Genomic DNA, 15,082 nt, shown 5'->3' with positions numbered 1-15,082 from the left:
ATGGCGTCCAACATGGACCGAGAGATGATCCTGGCAGATTTTCAGGTGAAGTATCGGGCCCAGTTGCCCTCTCACCTCCAACCTCGTGGGTTCCTGGTGCCCAAAGGGTGGCCTCTTCCCAGCGTTTGTTTGAGCACTGCAGTGCTGTGTGGTTTGAGTTTTTATACGGTACCTGGCTTGAGGTGTGTGTGAGTGGTGTGTGTGTGTGTGTGTGTGTGTGTGTTGTGAACTGTGGGAGACTATGTTATGTTGGGGGTGTGTAGAATGGCTTATGTACGGCTTGAATGGCATTTGTCGAGTGAGTGGGTGTTATGTCGGGTTGTTTTGTGTGTGGATTGTATTGTTTCCTGTATTATAGGTAATGTTTAGAATTCGAGGATAAGTGTGGGGCTTTTAAGTATGAGGTGCTTTAGGTGAGGAGTTTTGGGTTTGTGAGGAGAGTGTGCTGTATGGAGTGTGGGTGTGGTGTATTAAGGGGAGAGTAAAAAAGAATGATGGTGAGGAGGTGGTGAGGGTAGCGGGACATTGTGCTGGTTTTGAGGGAGAAATAAACATTTGAGACTTGATGCCTTATTGGAGTCTTTGGGGTGTAGGAAGAGGAGGAGGCAAATAGACTGTATGTATCAAAGTATCTTTGCAGTGAGTTCACAAGCTTTAATAAATTACCAATTCATATTTGTGGATTCCCTTCCTCTACAGATTTGAACTACTTGGTTGGTGTCCTTTCTCCAGGAGAAATTTTAAGGATGAGCAAAGATTATTTCTTACTGACTCAACTGTAGTGACAGTGGCATATAAGTATTTTAGGGAGGCCCTTTGAAAGTAGAGCTGTATGCTTCATGAAAGACTTGGAGTTAGAACTAGTACCCTGTAAACACCACTTTTGCCTTTTGATGTTGGAAGAAAATATTGTAGTGAGATATTTTTAACCATTTATTTTGACATTAACTTAGAAGCTATAGTTCTGTATAGGCAGGCGTTTCCCTCCTTTAACACTGCCATCATTGCTCATGGTCTAACGCTAGCATAGTAGGCAGTATTTTTCCTTACTGATATTTTGTTGGGCTTTTCTTCTTTCTCTAATTTCTAAAGTTACTTATTTTTACAACTAAATATTCTGATGGCCATTTCCAGAGTTTGCTCATTTAATTATTCAAGTCATATCTGCTACATTAGGAATATGCATATATCTGCATTTGATTATACTGTAACTTTCAGACTCAAACAGAAAGAAGTTCTGAAAATAAAAGTTGACCACAAGGTTTTGGTGCTTTGTAGGATTAGGATTGGCCTGAGATTTTCTGCCTAATTCTTTCACCTTTTTTTTCATTCTCCAAGTTAGTCTTTTATCTAATGTGGAATGTAGTTGTGTGATAAAGGACTCTATATGTCTAGGAATGATTTTATCCTTTTGTAAAATTGTTCTGCTCTGGTAGGAATGGCTTTAGGCAACAAAAAGTATAGTTTACCTCATTAAAAGCTTTAAGGTAACTGTAACTTCGTTTTGATTTACCAAACTTTTGACTTCCTCTAATAACTTGTAGCTGTTTGCCCTCTTGTTATTTGTGACAATTATTATTATTATTTTTTGGCCACACTGCGTGTCACATGGGATCTTAGATCCCCGACCAGGGATCCAACCCGTGCCCCCTGCAGTGGAAGCACGGAGTGTTAACCACTGGACTGCTGGGGAAGTTCCTATTTGTGACAATTATTATGCTTAGTTTTATCGGCCAGTCTGGAAATTTAGGATTCCTGCATTCAGAGGCAAAGTAAGATTTCCTGACAAGCATTTGGGATTTTATTTTGATTGCATGAAAACATTCTAATAAGTTTTTTTCTTCAAACCAATGGCAATGCTGTGAACAATTGTTTACAAAATGGAAAAAGCTTATGGCATCTGCAGCGAACAATTGTTTTCCAAATGGTGAGAGTTAATTGCATATTGTCAAATAGGCAGGAGAACATTACTGGTAGAAAAAAGTTATTTAGAAAACTATGCAGAAGCACATTAGCCTTTTGTGTATTTTAGGAACCTTGTATTCCTCTTACAAATGATGATTCCAGATGAGTTTATTCATGTGGACTTGGTTTTAAAATGGATTATTCTTCACTTTGCTGTACACCTGAAACTAACACAACATTGTAAATCAACTATACTCCAATATGAAAGAAAAATTAAAAAAAAGGGTTTTTCTTACTTTAAAAAAATATTATGTAAAAGTTTTGTAGAATTAACTTTAAAAAATTAGCATTTATCCAGTTATCAGAAACCAGGCAATTTATTTTGAAAATTATAGCTCAAGACTTGGAATGTAGATGCTTGGATGATACTGGCTTCTTCTATAACTGGGCAAATCAATTTCCCCAGCCAAAGTGAGCATAGTAAAATTATGTTCTGTTTACATCATATGATTATGAAAATTAATAATAGTTTTGAGAGCTCAGTGCTGCTCTTGTAGAAAGAGACATGATTTTTAAATGTGACTAGATTTTAAAAATAAATAAGTTTAAGATTTTGATTATTGCTGGAAAATACAATGTCTAAATATGGGAAAGTTTTTGAGAAGGATTTTGTATTCTCTATTTCAACTCAATAAACAAAAGACTTCTGTTGAAATCAGTGGCGGAGTGGCTAACAATCATATGAGGTAAATAGAACATAATTTTACTATGTTCACTTTTGGGTAGGAAAATTGATTTGACCAGTTATAGAAGAAGTCAGTATCATCCAAGCATCTACATTCCAAGTCTTGAGCTATAATTTAAAAAATAAATTGCCTGGTTTCTTTTAATGAGGTAAGTAGTGGATGGAAGATTTCAGCTCAGACTTAATGGGATAATTTGGGACTTTGTAGGTGAGTGAACTAATTACAAAGCAAATATATTCCAAATTGTCCTCTAAAAGATTTTTTCCCCCAAGTAAGAACAGCTACCAATAGAAAAAAAATTTAAATTGTGGTGAAATACACAATAACATAAAATGTGCCATCTTAACCATTTTTATCAATACGTGTCCAGTTCAGTGACATTAAGTACATTCACATTGTTGTGCAGCCATCACCACCAACCATCTTCAGAACTCTTTTTATCTTGAAAAACTGTAACTCTCTACCCATTAAACAGTAACTTCCCATTCTTCCTTCTCCCCAGCCCCTGGCAACCACCATTCTTTCTGTCTCTGTGAATGTGAATGCTCTAGGTACCTCTAATAAGTGAAATCATACAGTATGTGTTCTTTTGTGACTGGCTTATTTCACTTAGAATAATGGCTTCAATTTTGTAGCATGTGTCAGAATTTCCTTCCTTTTTAAGGCTGAATAATATTTCATTTTATGTATTTACCATATTTTGTTGATCTGTTCATCTGACAATGGACACTTCTTCCCTACGTTTTGGCTATCGTGAATCATTAATGCTGTACATGTACATGGATGTACAAATATCTCTTTAAGTCTCTGTTTTCAGTTCTTTGGGGTATATACCCAGAAGTAGAATTGCTGAATCATATGGTATTTCTATTTTTACTTTTTTTTTAGGAACCGCCATACTGTTTTCCATAGTGGCTGCACCACCAAAAGTTTGAATGGAGAGAATGACAGCATAGTGTTTAATTAATTTGTAAATTCCACTCTGAACAAATGAGTTTAGAACTTGGAATAGTCCAACAAAAATCAGCTATAAATGTAAATAGTGTTAGCATAGTATATTACTGGTAAAGGAATGACTAGACTAGTACACCTACAGTTCTGGCTGACCAGAACCAGGAGGGGGTGTAAAGGAATTTCCTGGGTTTAAAAAACAGGCAGGCACTGATGAATCAAGAGAGATTTTTTTTTCTTCCTTAAAGTTTTTTTAATAACAGATGCATTCAGGTGCAAGTTCCAAATCTTTTTCTTTTTGTAATTGTATAATTCATTAAGGTTGAGAGGTATAGAGCAAAAATCATTTGATCAAACAAACTTTTGAGACTGTATTCGATTTGCTTACAGATGTGAAAACAGCTATCCAAACAAAATTGCGGTTGCTATTTAATAATTTCAGTAATTAGTTACCTCTTACTTTGGGTCTAGATGAACAAAAAAATGAGTCTTCTCCCTTCCCCACCCCTTTAACCTTTCAGTTAATGCCATGGTAAATTCTTTTTCCTCTAAGATACTTTTTTTTACTTATAATTTTTCTTTGAGAACAAAATGAGTGGTGTACCCATTTAGATTAGTGTCACATGTGGGTCTCATGTTTTTTCTATTTATGTTTCTTTGTTACTGATAATATAGATACATAGATCATAGCTCTACTCAAGTGAAGAAAAAACAACTTTCACTAGTAGTAATATTTTCTATCAGACTTTATCATAAACAAAACTTATCTGCCTTGCTAAAAAAGTATTCTTTCTGAATCTAGTTCCATTGGTCACATATTAAGAGTACCTGTATTTCTTCTCTAGTTTGGCACTGATTTTGAGGTTACTTTCAGTTGTATATCCTGGATGACACAATTGTGGCTTTGTTTTCTACTCCTGGTCTTTCCAGCTAGTAATACCTTTGCTGCCTAAATTGCTTTGTACCTTTACATATATTGGACTATCACTATGGGATGTAGTGAGTTTTCATTTGCCTGTCAACTCCTCTTTGAAGCGTGGACTCTTCCATTACACTACTGGTAAGTTACTTGTAGGTAATTTCTGCCCTTTCATTACATTACATTTTTTCCTTCTAAATGAAGCTGTGAATCACTCTTCTTTCTTTTTTAGTTTGACGCAAAGAGATATTTTCTACAAAAGAGGATACCAGACTGCGAGTAGAAATGGTATCGATCCAAACAGATAGGTATCCTTGGTGATGTTGTGGATCAGGGACCAAACTAAGTATTCATGGAACATCATCTTTATTTCCTGGGAGGTTACCTTGGGTAGGAGATTGAGTACTATGGCAGAAAGTAGTCTTGTTGGTATTCTTTCTTTCCTTTCTTCAGTCCCCTTCATTTTTAGAGGGACAAAGCATATTGTTTTGTGTCTGGATTGTTGGTCATTGGGAAAATAAGGTTTTGGCATGTAGATTAAAGTTTAGTAGTTAGTGGTTAAGAGCATGGGCTTTGATGTCAGATTACTTAGATTTAAATCACAGCTCTGCCATTCACTCATCTTGTGATTTTTGACCAGTTACTTCACACCACTTTGCTTCAGTTTTCCCATATGAAAAAAGGGTTAATGTAAAGTGATTAGAACAGGTGTCTGACATAGAAAGTGTTTAATACATTTTAGCTGTTATTTTCATTGTTGACAGTTTTAAAGTACTCACTTGTTCTCTGCAGGGCACTGTTTCTAGCTTCTCATTTTTCCTTTCGTGGATGTTGAGACCCCGAAAAAGGAAGTGACTTGTCCACGGTCATGAACTGGTTTGAAACAAAGATTTTATCCAGGTGTACATAAGAGTGTTCATTTTCTAGCTTAATTTGTCAGATAGCTTGGATGTCTAGAGGAAAACAAGATCCACCACTTAGAAATTTGTCCAAATTGATAAAACTTACATAGAAAATAAATTAACAGTGCCTGGCATATAGCAGACATACCAGCAGAGAGGGAAGGTGGGAAGGAGGAAGGGAGGAAGGGAGGAAGGGAGGGACTGATCATTCCTAAACTGCCATTCATTCCAGTTCAGTGCCATGCTTCTAAGCTCACTGGTGATCAGAAGCCATGGAATGGAGAGACTTTAGATTTGTTGAGCATGGCTCGGTTGATGCCTGTTGTTTGCCAGACAGGTCTTATGGATTCTGTAGTTCAGCGGTCAGGAAACTGTAGCCTGTAAGCTGGTTGCCTGTTTTTATACATAAAGATTTATTGGCACACTCATTTACCTGTTGTCTATGACTGCTTTCTTGCTGCAGTGACAGAGGTGAGTAGTTGAGACAGAGACTTAATGGCCCACAAGCTTAAAATATTTACTATTTGAGCTTTTAAGATAAAGTTATCTATGTCCCCCGCCCCCCTGCCCACCTGAAATCAGTACTTTCTTTTGAAATCAGTACTTTTCTTTCTAGGTTTTAGTAACTGCAAAGTGTTAGAACATTTGAATGCCTCACAGGTATACATGGTTACTTCTCTATAGGAGGCAGTTATAACATTGCACTTAGGCAGACTAGACTGCTCGTTTTTTTGCTTTGTTTTTTTTGTTTTGGCTGTGGTTTTCTGAGCAAGTCATTTATCCTTTCTGGGTGTCAGTTATTCAGTCTATAAAATGTAGATCTGCTTAGTCCCATATCTACTTGAACACAGAAGATTAGACTAGATTAGGTGTTCAAATAGAGTCTGGATAATCACTTGGCAGCAGTGGGGTTGAGGACATTCAGTTATAATTCAGGTAATTTGTCTAGCTTAGGGGTCAGCAAACTACATCCTGAGGGCCAAATCACCAAATTTTTTGTCAGCAAGTCTTACTGGAAGGCAGTCTTGCATGTTCATTTACATACTATCTCTGGCCACTTTTGCCCTCATTAGCAGAGTTGAATAATTGATTGCATGACCTGCAAAGCCCAATATATTTACCCTGCCCCATATAGGAAAGTTTACTGATCCCTGGTCTAGATAAGTGGTTTTCAACTTTGGATGATTTCTGTTACCCAGAGAACATTAGACAATTTCTAGAGACATTTTTGGCTATCACAACTGCAGGGTGCTACTAGCATTTAGTGGGTAGAGGCCAGGGGTTCTGCTAAACATTGTATAATGCAGTAGACATCTTGTGACAATGAAGAATTATCTGCCCAAGAATTTCAATAATTCTGAAAACCCTTGATCTAAATCAGTGGTTCTCAAACTTTAGCTTGCATAAGAATAAGTGGGAGGGCTTGTTAAATCACAGGTTACCTGGAGCCCAGAATTTTTGATTCAGTGGATCTTGGGTGGAGCCTGCAAATTTGCATTTCTACCAGGTTCCCAGGTTATGCTGATGTTGCTGGATCCAAGGACTACACTTGAGAAAAACTGATCTAGATGATTTTTGAGGTTACATCCATTCCTGTGATTGTTTGATTTTGTGATCTTAAGTACTCTTCCATTTTTTATGACTTAGGAAAATTTGAGTTTTTCAGTATATACTGGATGCTCATAATAAAACATGCTGTTTCATGACTCCATATGTTTGAACCCTTAGTTTTCGTGTCCCTTTGGAAAACTTCTATTTATTGTTCAAAATTATTGCCTACCTTTTGTTTATAAAACATCAGTACTCTGTGCCCAGTTAGTGTTAATCATTTCTTCTTATATATCTTGTACATATTTCTTTTATATCAGAAATAAGAGAATTTCTCAAAAAATTCTGAAAAATTTCTGAAATTCTCAAAAATTTCTCTTTTGAGTCTTATATCAGATTGTCAGTAATCACTTAACATGTTTCTTTTCCCTACTGTCAGCTCTTTGAGTGAACAGCTGCTTGGGTCTGAACCACTGTTCCTATAGTATCTATTAAGAGGTGCTCAGTGAATATTTTTTGAAGAAATATTATGAATATTGGCTGTTATGGTACAAGTAAATGGAGTAGAATTGTAAATTATGTATTTTTAAGCATTTACCATTTTCTGACATATGGTTTTGAATAAGAAAATCTGTCACTGAGAGAATACAAATTAGACTTGTTTATTAAATTGAGGGTTATAACTTCAAGGTGACGCATTTATAGAGAAGTACAAAACACCCACACTCTGCTTTAGCTTTTATAGAGGGCTCAGTTAATGTGACAAGATATACGGCCTGAGGCCATATTTGTAAAATTTGAATGCTGTTACTGAATTGCTACGTGTTAGCCATTCTTCCTGATGATGTTTTCACTCTCAAACTGTTTTTTAAGGCAGAAATTCTAATTTAAAATAAAAATTGCTTACCATGTTAAATCATTAGTCATTGACTTCTAGGTAAGTTTGAGATAATTGCAAGAAGCAAAATTAACAGAATAATTGTACCTGTCTTTATACTTATTTGTGGTTATAGAGGAATAATTGAGATAGAAAGCATGAGATGTCAAGTTGTGGTAAAGAAAAGTGGAAACGTTTGCAGGTTATGTGTACCTTAATGGCATTAGAGTTAGATTCCAGTCACCTGTTTTTTTTCCCTCTGCAGGTCACCTGGTTTAATGACTGAAGTTGAAAAGTGTTAGTGAGAGGAAAGTTTTGTCTCTTATGCCCTCCTGGCTCCCCATTCTCTTTTCTCCCAAGGGAAAAGTAGTGGTTGAACTTTTTTTTTAAAAGCCAATTTTAGCGATATTCTTTGGCATCTAGTTAAAGTGAGATGGAGACACAATTGAGCATTTTTATTTTAGGTTTAATGAGGAAGGAATAATAATATTAGCATATAGCTTTTGATTGATTTGTATGTGCCAGATATTGTGCTAGGTTCTTTTTTTTTTTTAAGTTGATATGTTGTATTCTCAATTTTATTCAGTTCAAGAAATTTTTTTTTTTTTTTTTTTTTTTTGGCCACAAAGCATTCAGGATCTTAATTCCCCGACTAGGGATCGAACCTGTGCCCCCTACAGTGGAAGCGCGGGAGACTTAACCACTGGACCGCCAGGGAAGTCCCTGTGCTAGGTTCTTAACATCTAAATTCTGCAGTGACCCTGTCTTAGGATCCAGAGATACAGTTCTCTGTGGCTTCTGTAATGTCTTGTGAGCACAGGCACTGACTTTTTGTTTCTGACTATGTTTTCAAGGATATTTGTATAGTGAGCAGCCTTGGAAGACAGAGGTAATGTCTCTCTCTGGAGCAAAGGGCAGGCATGCATAGTGTCTATTTTAAAAGATTTGGGTTCTCTAGGCTCTAGGTTCCTCTTCTGTAACACAGTCCACTGTGTGTGCAGGTATCACTTGGCCTACTTTGTGTCACCCTGTGGGAAATAGGACTGGGAAACTGTGCAAGAAAATTCTGATATTCTGACTACAAATATTGCCATGAGTCATAAAGTTCATTGTCTCCAACCCAGGAGTCTAGCTCTTCTGCCAGCATCTATGAAACTGGCAGGCTCTAACTTAGTTTGCAAGTAGGGTAAAAATCTCAGATCCTTCTCTGCTCTTAATAGTTCTGGCAACAAGGATGGGATGTTGACAGAAACATAGGTTTCTGGAAGAGGAAGGGTGAGGGCCTTATGGGCTGGTTAATAATTTGAGGGAAGTCCATGGGAGTTAGTAGTGAACATGTTGACAAAATTGTTAAGTGGTTCTCTACTTTCTTGCCTGTTAATGAGGAGGAATTAAGGAGGTGGTTGCAGACTGAGTACCAGGAAGTAGGTTCGAAGACAGCTGCCTGAACATTCCTCTGGTTGAGGCTAACTCTCAACAACCCTCAAATATTCTCTCTGATAGAGGGAATTTTTTTCACCAGTCTGTCAGTCAGACTCAGGTTCAGACTCCTCACAATGTAACAACTAGCACTAAGATTTGTCCTGGCTGGGCAGAAGGCTCTGCCTCCTTTCAGACATTTACAGATGTGTGTAATTTGCAGTTGCTGAGGGCAGAAAGCAAAGTTGTTAGAACTTTCACTAGTTTGAGAGATAAGAGGATGGGGGTACAGAATGTCTTGTGGCTCAGCCCCTCCTTTGGAGGAAGCTTTATTCCCAACTTCACTGTCTGAAGCAAAGCCACTGACTCAATGAGGTCCTCAATTTATTGAGGTTTCCCTAAACCTTGTCCTGGTTCACCAGTGGTTCAGCCAAGCTGAAACTGATTGTGTCTGCTCATCTTTTGTGGCTGTTCAGCCTTTGCACCAGCTATGCAGACTGGTAATGACTGTAATTGCTGTGTTCAGTGGACAGAACTCAAGGCTGTTCTTATAGGTCTGGCTCATACTCTCCTTCATGAACTTGTATTTTTGCTGACCCTTGGCCTGTTGCCAATGGCCTAGCTATTTGGTCTGCCACTTGGAAACTATAGACTGGGAGATTAAAGACTGCTTTCTTTGAAGCTGTGAACTATGGAAACAAATTATAGCTGCTGATCAAACTGTCTGGATCACTCATGTAGATGCCCACAGTAAGGGCCTTTTCTCTGATGAAGCCCCCTAGAATCAAGCTTCTGATTGAGCCTGCACTGCCCAGAGCCATCATTGTTGCCAGGAGCCATCATTGTATCAGATGTGACAGCATATCAACTATCATAAAGTGTGTAAAGTAAAAGACTGTATTTCTGATGCAGGGGGTACCATTGCATGCCAGACTTGTGACTCCTGCCAAAAGTTGACCTGTTTGTCATATAATGAGAGAAGCTTCCTTACATGGGATGTGGCCCCTGCCTGTTTTGGCAGATTAAATAAATTGGACCTTTGACCTCCCTCTCTGAGGTATCAGTGGTGCCTCACTGCTGTTGACACTTTTTCTGGTTGTGTTCTTGTTGTTGTTAGTCCAGTTAGCTGACTGGCTACACCATTTTGACCCTTGAAACTAATTGTGTTATGCTTTCCAGCTTTCTGGACCATTTGCAGTCTGGCAGTGGTGCACTTTTTATTGCACCATTTTTATTGCATTAGTGAGCTGATAGTCAAGATATTTGAGGGGCCTTTCATGCCCTCTACCATTCACAGGCATTTGGTATGTGGACGAATGTTGACTGCTGGAATAACTTCCTCCTCAGTAAGCCAGTTTGGTCACTGAATGCAGCTATCTCCAGAAAGGGATCATTTCATCTTGGCTACTTCCTGGGTAATGATCAGAATGGAAGGGGTGGGAGGTTATGTAGCTCTGTTTTGAAAATTCAGGATTCCACCTTGACCATTTCTGGGCATGATGCTTCTTTATTTCTCCTAGCAGCAACTCAATGCCAGCCTGTTGATATACCTTCTATGTGGCAGCTTGCCAAAAGGTGGTGTAGGGGATTCAAACTGAATTCTGGTTCAGCTACCTGGGTCCTAGATCATAAGGATAATGACCACTTGGTTGAGTACACTGCTTGCTGAGCCTCCCTATGGTGGCTTATGTGGATCAGTAGGAACCATAAATGGGTTTCTGTACATTTTATGAAAATTCCCTTGACCATCTTGCACCTGACATTTCCAGATAAAAGGCCTGTGTGTAAGGAGATGATTGGAAGGAAGATGAAATTATAGCTACTGGAAGGGGACATATGATTTTGTGGCAGTGGAGGCAAAGCAACAATCTTGACGCCTGGGGAGGGATCACCTTAGACCCCAGAAAGTTCCGGGAAAGGAAAGACATTAATGTTCTTTGTTTTTCTGAACCGAACTTGAAGCCTTCCTTATGAAGGAAAATGCCTGGTACAGCTCTTCCAAACTGTTGCAGGCACATTAAATTCAATCGACTGCTGGGTCTGCCAAACCCCATTAGAGGTCTGTGATAGCTATTTGATTGTCATTCCTCTTAACCTTACTGACAGGTCTATTGGAAATACCAGGGGTTGGCCCCCAGCTTTTTTACCTTCATGCAAAACACCTGTCAACACTTCCTGATGCCTACCCCACCCCCATACCATAGCCTTCACTCAGAGATTCTGTGGGGCAGATTACTGGTGGCCTGCACAAATGGGTCAGTTTAGATTAACTGCCTTCATTAATTCCTTTCAAAAACAAGGACTAGGCTCAATTGTTGGAATTGAACTGGGAACCCTAAGTACCACCACTTGGATGGGAGGCCATGTTGGGACACAAGTTGACAGTGCCTCCCAGACTGATATAGGTCCCACTTGGAAGGACCCAACAATTGTAAACAACCCACTCTATCTAGGTGCACTGTGTCTGCCCTGAGGACTGTATTTCATATATGGAAACCAGGCATTAATTTGCCTCCCTCCTAAAAATATGGACTCTTGCACCTTTTAAATGGTTAAGTAAACACCACCAGTAGATCTTGTAGCCTTCATATGACTGTGGAGATCTCTCCAAAATGAGAGCCTATCCTTGGTTTCTTGGGGAAGCTTCCCAGAGTGATTTCTGATTTGTTATTTATGTGCATCCTGTGGACAGTTATCTCTCTGAGAGAAGTCATTCAATTAGAATAGGTATTTCAAAATTTGTTCCTAACTTTTTAGCTAAAGTGGCCCTGGAAAGCATTCAGGTCAGCCTCAAGTCACTGACCAGAGTTGTTATGGTTGATAAAATTGCCCTACACTTCTTCCTTCTGGGCCAGGGCAGAGTTTGTATAATTGTTAATTCATTCTGTTGTTCCTGGATTAATGCTTTTGGCCAAGTGGAAAGGTTAATACAGAAACTTAGGGAGAATGCTGTCAGACTCTCTTTTCTGAGGTAAACCCTCATGACTTATCAGATTTCTTCATCTTATTTGGGTGTGGAACCCTGAGAAACATGGATGAAATAAATTCTGATGGTTGGCCTCATCCTGTTGGCTGTTGATAGTCGCCTTAATTAAATGCTGTACGAGACAAATTAAATGGATTTAGTCCTAGTCTCTGTCAGATTAATCAGAGTGGCTGTTGGAGTGGCATGCTTATGAGAAGCCATAGTGTTCAGTGGTGAAGACGGTTAAGAGTAAGGGGTAGACATTTTGGGAGATAGTTCTCTGTATGTCTCTTCTATTTCTGCACATCTTATGAACAGAGACATTGATTGTTCCAGATTATCTTTTCAAGGGTGTTGGACTGTTACCAGCCTAGATAATGTCTCCTTCCAGACCAAAGGGCAAGTTTGCTTACAGTCTGGAAGATAAAGGTGCTTTGATCCTCCAAAGCAAAGAGTCCGCATGCTTACTGTCCATTATAAAAGATTTATGTTCCTTAAGCTCAGGGTTCCTCTCTTGTAATGCAGATCTACTGCGTGTGCAGGTGTCACCTGCAGCACTCTGTCACCCTGTGGGAAATGGAACTTGGGAACCAGTGCTAGAAAATGCTGACACTTGCTGCTCTTGCCCTGATTAATAAAGTACTTTGTCCTTGACCTAGATGTCTTGAGTCTTCGTCCAGCATCCATGAAATTGTAACAAGCTGCATTGTTAGCTTGCAAGTAAGTACGGTGGAATATTTGATCTTTCACAGTTCTTACCACTGTGAAAGGTTGATGATCCCTCATTTTACAGATTGAATTTGGACCTAATCTGTGATAGCTGTTGTTGTATTCCCATTTTAAAGATGAAAAAGTAGAGGTGTAAAGAGGTTAAGTAATTATCTAATGACAAGTAGTCATAACAAGGCTGGGTTTGGAATTCAGGTCTGCTTTACTCCAAAGTCAAGTCCATGATCTTATATATCCATATTTATCAAATGAGTATGCTAAGGAGTAATCAAAGCTACAGAATAAATATGCACATCTTCTTGTAGCACCAATTTACTAGAATAACTTAAAAAGAAATGTTTTTTAAAAATTAAAAACAATTATCATGAAGTAAATATAAAATTTGCATGAATTTTAAATAGAAGATGAAATTTCAAAGAAATTGTAAAGATGTTGCCTGCATTTTGGGTCATCTCCTTCCCTCCTCCCATGAGGGAACATGCTTTCCTTCCTCTATCATTCTGGCTACAGTAGTGTAAAAAATTAATAAGTAGTGCACTTTACAAGGTTGCCTTTTAAAAATACAAATCAAAGATGCATCTGGTTATTTTTTGATTCCTTCATCCTGTTGTAGCTTTGTGAAACACAAAAAAGAAGAACAATAAAGTTTTTCTGGTGTCCCTGGATTTACTGAGGCTAATAGAGGGATCAAAAAAGAAAAAAACTGGAATTCATTGACTTCTTATCTTGAAGTTGTATGTGGCAGTGGTTTCTGTTGGGATTACTTAGTACTTCAGCAAGAGATTACCCTGTCACTGGTATTTTTTTACTTCACTTTTACATTTATCAGCATCTGTAAAGTATTGTGTATCTATATTTATGCTAAGTAAATTTGCATTATTTTGGGGAGTGCTGTCAGTTTGGATATTTTCCTGAGGTCCTAGTAGTGGGACTTGAAACTAAAGTATAGTTGTCCCTCAGTATCCATGGAGGGTTGGTTCCAGGAGTCTCTGAAGATACCAAAATCTGAGGATGCTCAACTACCTTATGTAAAATGGCGTAGTACAATGAATACAGTGCACTGTTGTTATCTGCAGGTTTCACATCCTTGGATACTATAATGACATAGTGGCAAAAGTAATAGAATTGATTCCAGTTAAGGCAAGCTGATTCCAAGTTGATACACACAAACTTTGTTTTACACTGCATTGTATTTAAGAAAAGGAAAACATTACTTAATGATTATTATGGGATAACGTAGTAAGAGATATTTTGCCAGGGCTCACTGAATATTTGATGAAATTAAATACTTAGGGTTTTTAAGTATGATAATGCACTGGGTTATGTTAAAAAAAATGTCCTGGAGGAGTTGAGGAAGGTGGCGGAAGAGTGAGATGCGGAGATCACCTTCCTCCCCGGAGATAAATCAGAAATACATCTGCACGTGGAACTGCTCCTACAGAATACCCACTGAATGCTGGCAGAAGACCTCAGACCTCCCCAAAGGCAAGAAACTCCCCACGTACCTGGGTAGGGCAAAAGAAAAAAGAAAAAACAGAGGCAAAAGGATAGGGACGGGACCTGCACCAGTGGGAGGGAGCTGTGGAGGAGGAAAGGTTTCCACACACTAGGAAGCCCCTTTGTGGGCGGAGACTGCGGGTGGCGGAGGGGGGAAGCTAAGGAGCCGCAAAGGACAGCGCAGCAACAGGGGTGTGGAGGGTAAAGCGGAGACATTTCCGCACAGAGGATCGGTGCCAACCAGCACTCACCAGCCCGAGAGGCTTGTCTGCTCACCTGCCACGGCAGGCGGGGGCTGGGAGCTGAGGCTCGGGCTTTGGTCGGATCGCAGGGAGATGACGGGTTGGTGGCGTGAACACAGCCTGAAGGGGTTAGTGCACCATGGCCAGCTGGGAAGGAGTCCGAGAAGAAGTCTGGACCAGCCGAAGAGGGAAGAGACTTTTTCTTCCCTCTTTGTGTTTCCCGGTGCACAAGGAGAGGGGATTAAGAGCGCTGCTTAAAGGAGCTTCAGAGATAGGCGCGAGCCGCAGCTAACAGCGTGGACCCCAGAGACGGGCATGAGATGCTAAGGCTGCTGCTGCCGCCACCAAGAAGCCTGTGTGCAGGCACAGGTCACTATCCACA

At 39.2% G+C, this 15,082-nt stretch overlaps 1 protein-coding gene across 2 annotated transcripts in view; it reads left to right on the top strand.

Annotated features, from left to right (window-relative positions):
* The window catches only part of FAF1 (Fas associated factor 1), a gene marked incomplete at its 5' end in the record, with an annotated part of 488,979 nt that continues 473,897 nt past the window's right edge, over positions 1-15,082 (top strand). For both annotated transcript variants that reach the window (XM_079696859.1, XM_079696858.1), the window contains one exon: positions 1-45. In XM_079696859.1, the coding sequence (XP_079552985.1) occupies positions 1-45 (45 nt within the window). The remainder of the gene's footprint in view (positions 46-15,082) is intronic.

Source organism: Hyperoodon ampullatus (genome assembly GCF_949752795.1).
Source record: "Hyperoodon ampullatus genome assembly, chromosome: 2".
Taxonomy (NCBI): Eukaryota; Metazoa; Chordata; class Mammalia; order Artiodactyla; family Ziphiidae; genus Hyperoodon; species Hyperoodon ampullatus.
Note: the sequence above shows the minus strand (reverse complement) of the source record. Positions and strands in the feature narration are given on the sequence as shown.